Source organism: Eptesicus fuscus, chromosome 16, assembly GCF_027574615.1.
Source record: "Eptesicus fuscus isolate TK198812 chromosome 16, DD_ASM_mEF_20220401, whole genome shotgun sequence".
In the NCBI taxonomy this organism is placed as follows: Eukaryota; Metazoa; Chordata; class Mammalia; order Chiroptera; family Vespertilionidae; genus Eptesicus; species Eptesicus fuscus.
In genome coordinates, this window is record NC_072488.1 from 56,006,844 (window position 1) to 56,011,595 (window position 4,752).

The window sequence follows — 4,752 nt, forward strand, 5'->3', positions numbered from 1 at the left end:
CGCCGCCATTGCAGGCCAGGGCAGGAAGCAGAGGCAGAGCTCCGCCATGGCAGGTCGGGGCGGAAGCAGAGGTAGGGCGCCGCTTTGACGGATGGGCGCAAAAAGCAATAGGGCCGCTTGGCCGCTGTGTGAACGGAATAAACAAGGCAGGGAGGACGCCGCCATGACAACCTGACACCGGAAAAGGCGGGGCGCTCCTCCGGACTGATTCTCCTGGCACCTGCCTTGACATGTGAGTAGCAGGAGCACCTTCCCTTTACCTACCGCGCACACCTTCTCCTTGTGACCCGGACCTAAGCCGGGATCCGGGAGGAGGGGTGGCCTCTGTTCCTTGAACCTCCGACCCTCCAGACTCTGCGCCGTCACCCTTCCCCGCGTGTCCAAGCCCCGCTCCCCTTCTCCTGGGAACCGAGGACTCTCACACCCAGGCAGCTCGCAGGACTCCAGGCCCGGCCTGGCCTTGGAGCCCCACGTTCCGCTCCGTGTCAACCCACCTTCTCTCTTGAGTCCTACGCATCTACCCCGGCCCCGAGACCTTCAGGCCGGCAGACACTGCCCCGCTCTCCAGACCTTTCTCTAGAGTTTACCTGTACATGGAACCCCTTCTCCCAGACCAACCCGGGCCCCAGCCCTACTTGGCACGTACAGATCATGCTCCGAGGACCCTGTGACCCATGAGAGCCTAGCTGTCCTCAGGCCTCCGCTCTAAGACTGGTTGGGAGACCATTCATTGGACCCCACCCCACACCACACCCACCTGTGGCTCCCATGCCCTCCCAGAGCTCTGGGTCCTACTTCTAAGGCCCCATAGGGGGGTGGTTGGGCTCCAGGACCCTCTGCCCGGACCCCAACCGCCATTAGAGTGACCAGATCTGTTTAAGGACCCTCACCATCAGTCCCGAAGCCCCTGGCCCGCTCCACAGCCCGGCACCCCGCGGGCCCTGCTGTGGGACCGTCAGACTCAGGGACCCACCCCACACCCTCCACCCCTACCCGCATGTCCCGCCTGCGTGTCCCGCAGGCAGGCGGCGCTGGAGGTTACTGCCCGCCACTGCGGCCGGGAGCTGGACCAGTACGGCCAGTGTGTGGCTGCCAAGCCAGAGTCCTGGCAACGGGACTGTCACCACCTCAAAATGAGCATCGCTCGATGCACCTCTAACCAGTGAGTGCGGGACAGTCACGAACTGGGCAGTTCGGAGCGGGCTGGGAGTGGAGGAGGGGCAGTGCAGGGGCAGGCAGCACGGGAACAGTGGGAAGGTGGGCAACATGGGGGTGGGCAGTGGGGGGAGCCAGTGCAGGAGTAGGTAATTCAGGGGACAAGGAAGTACCAGAGGTGGGGCCATTGGGTGGGAGTTGGACAGTGGGTGGGGTAGTGCCAGGAAAGTCGAGCTTGAGGTGCCCTTCCTGCAGCCCAGTCATCCGTCAGATCCGCCAGGCCTGTGCAGAGCCCTTTGAGGCCTTTGAGGAGTGTCTTCGGCAGAATGAGGCAGCCACAGGCAACTGTGCGGAGCAGATGCACCGCTTCCTGCAGTGCGCTGAGCAGGTGCAGCCAGCGAACCCACCTGCAACTGTGCAGGTAAAGATCTTAGGTCACCCTCAGACCAACCCTCCCAGCACTGACCTTCACATGCATCCAGAATCCACAACACTCTCACCTCTTGCCCCATCCATAGCCCCTGCTTTAGTCCAGCCACCTGCCCTCCAGGACACCTGTCCTATGGTCCCCCTGGCCTCTGTGAACCCCCACAGTACCTGCCTCCACACAATGGCCAGAGAGCACTTGAGAACTGGTCACATTACTCCTTTGTTTTGTTTTGTTTTTTAATATATTTTATTGATTTTTTTACAGAGAGGAAGAGAGAGGGGCAGAGAGCTAGAAACATCGATGAGAGAGAAACATCGACCAGCTGCCTCCTGCACACCCCCTACCGGGATGTGCCCGCAACCAATGTACATGCCCTTGACTGGAATCGAACCTGGGACCCTTCAGTCTATCCATTGAGCCAAACCGGTTTCAGCCACATGTAACATATTACTCCTTTGATATGGTTCCTCAACAGCTTCCCGTTCACACCAAGGAACAAAACCCCAGGTTTGGGCAGCTTCTGTCTTCCTCAGGCTAACTGTTCAATCTCCACCCTGCCCCTCAGCTGTCCTGGCAGGTGTGAGGTTGGGGTAAAAGGTCTTACTCTTTTTATTTATTTATTTTTATTTTATTTTATTTATTTGTTTTTAGGTCTTACTCTTTTTAATGTATATGGTAATTGAACAGATACAGTATATCTATGGTATTACAATTTCATGGATGGGCCTGGTCAGTGTGGCTCAGTGGTTGAGCATCAACTCATGAACCAAGAGGTCAAGGTTCAATTCCCAGGTTGCAGGCTCAATCCCTAGTAGGGGCTGTGCAGGAGGCAGCTGATCAATGATTCTCATCATTGATGTTTTTATCTCTCTTTCCACCTCCCTTTCTCTGAAATCAATACAAAAAAATATATATATTTTTAAATAAAATAAAAATTTCATGGATGGGCACAATCCTATATAATAAAAGCCTAAAAGCCTAATATGCAAATCAACTGAATAGCAGAATGACTGATCAGCCCTGATCGCTGGCCAGGCCTAGGGACCCTACCCATCACGAATTTCATGCACCAGGCCTCTAGTTTAAAATAAATGTCTAAAAAGACTCCTTAGTGGGGCAATTTTGGAAAAAGGTTGAGAAACTCGGTTTAGATGTTTATGGGACTGTGAGCTCCAAAGGCAAAGATCACCTCTTCACCAGCCCTTCTGGTACTCTCATCTGCCCCTCTCTGTCTCTGCAGCCCTGTCTTCCCTTTTTGCTCCCAGGGGAGAAGCTTTCCCTTGGCCTCCATGCTCCTTTCAGTCCTTCCAAACCATACATTTTCTGCGATGATCTCCTGAGTGTTGCAAGCAAGTCTGAGGGGGTTCTGATTTACTAAAACCCTTTCCAGGGTTTTAACTTGGTGCTGCCTATGGGCCCTCCCGCTTCCTCCAGTCCTGTGGTTCCAGCTCCAGGGAATGGGAACTTACTCGACCTCATGTCTCTCCTGCTGCCAGGCTTTTTCTAGCTGTTTCCTTCCACCTGGACTGCCACCTAGTCCTGCTCACCTCCCTCAGAAAACCTCTGTGATGGCCCCTCCCTATGCCGGGCTCCCACAGTCCCTGATCCCTAATTACAGCTTACATGCCACTGCTTTGTAACCACTGTCCTCCCATCGCTTGTTTCAGAGAAGTTCTTACTGAAACTGGGGCAGAAGCCCTGTCACCTGGACCTCAGTCTTGTGTTTTCATGAGGCAGGATAAGTGAACAGTTCAGGCCCCAAGAACTGCCAGCAGAAAGGACTTTTAATTCTTCTCAGGAAATATTCTTAACAAGCTCATGCTGTTCATGCTAGTTTCTTAGTCATATGTTGGTGATGTTTTTTTCCAAGATTTTGGGGCATCTGAATAGGAAAAACCCCGTCTTCCCATCTGAGGACCAGTTGCTCCTTTCCTCCTGAGATAAGCAACAAGCCTGTCCACATCTCATAAAGTATGCTGTACGGTTTAAAGTGCCACTTACATCTCCCACACACACCTCTCTCTACCCTGATCTAGTTTTCTTTGTAGATATTCAGTCGGAATATTTTTGTTCACTTCTCTATCCCTCCCAAGTCGGAGACTTGTGCCTGCCTGTGTCCAGTGCTGGGTCCCTAGTACTGTAGCAGTGCCAGGCACACAATAGGTGCTCAGTGCATGCAGCAAAGCTGCCTTCCTTGCTGCCAGTGACAGTTCACTATGTCCCATGTTCATGGGCTCTACAGGCAGCCTCTGCTTTATCTACACAATCTCCCCAGGGCCAGGCACAGATGATGGGAGATGATGTTTTTCCACAGGCACAGCCACTTCCTGCCTCCTGAGGACTCTGGACCATGTGAAAACTGGACAGGAGAGACTGGCCACTTACTGCCCCCAGCCCTGAAGAGTGAGTGACCAGATGCTATACTGAGGGCCCTGGATATGGGCCCAGTCTCTGGATATCGGGACTCAATAAATAAAGACTGTGTACACCAGGCTTTGATTCCTGCCTTCAGCACTTGAGGGTCCTAGATTCCCTTCTGGGACTTCCAGAAGACGGCATAGGACATCCCTCACTCTCCAAGGGGCAACTCCCGTCTGTCACTGAGGGCTGTTTTTGTGGGCACTGACCACCTAGCACTTCGGCCTGCACTGTGGGTTGAGCGGCTCCTGCCATCAGAAGAGTTCTGAGCAGCACACAGAAGGGAGTGCTGTGTGGACCCAGGCTGTGGCTGCTGCAGCTTCTTCCTGTTTCCTCGGGGTGTCAGATTCCATCGGCCCTAGAGGGCAGGTCTGCAGGAGAGGGATCCCAGAGTGCTGAGCTCTGCATGCCTGGGGCTGCACCCAGATTTACCATTCAGACCTGTTGCTCCCCAGGAGGTGCCTCCAAATCTCCAGAAATTGGAAGTGGCTTGCCAATGCTGACTAGACTGGCCATTTGAAACCTGAGGCTTGTGCCCTGGCTTGGAAAAAAATGAGCTAGATTGTGTCCTGGGGTATGATCTTTAAGACAAAGGCAGTTGGCCTGGGAGCTAAGGTGTAAGTCCAAGTGGTCAGAGTGGAGGGAGCAATGTAGTCCCTGAAGGGCTGTAGGGATCTGGTGGCTTTTGTTTCCAGCTCCAGTTTCCTTGGGTTGTAGACTGATCCCTCCAATTTCTGTGCACATTTTTG

General features: G+C 53.7%; 1 protein-coding gene across 1 annotated transcript; it reads left to right on the forward strand.

The window, feature by feature from the left end:
• On the forward strand, positions 1 to 4,078 carry CHCHD5 (coiled-coil-helix-coiled-coil-helix domain containing 5). Its single transcript, XM_028137956.2, has 4 exons — positions 1 to 232; positions 1,022 to 1,162; positions 1,411 to 1,576; positions 3,900 to 4,078. Coding segments are annotated over exons 1-4 (333 nt in total). The 5' UTR covers positions 1 to 230; the 3' UTR covers positions 3,924 to 4,078.
• Positions 4,079 to 4,752: the final 674 nt, after the last annotated feature.

Coding starts and splice junctions, on each gene's coding strand:
- CHCHD5 (XM_028137956.2), top strand. Junction 1,163..1,410: donor GCTCGATGCACCTCTAACCA/GTGAGTGCGGGA, acceptor CCCTTCCTGCAG/CCCAGTCATCCGTCAGATCC. Junction 1,577..3,899: donor ACCCACCTGCAACTGTGCAG/GTAAAGATCTTA, acceptor GTTTTTCCACAG/GCACAGCCACTTCCTGCCTC.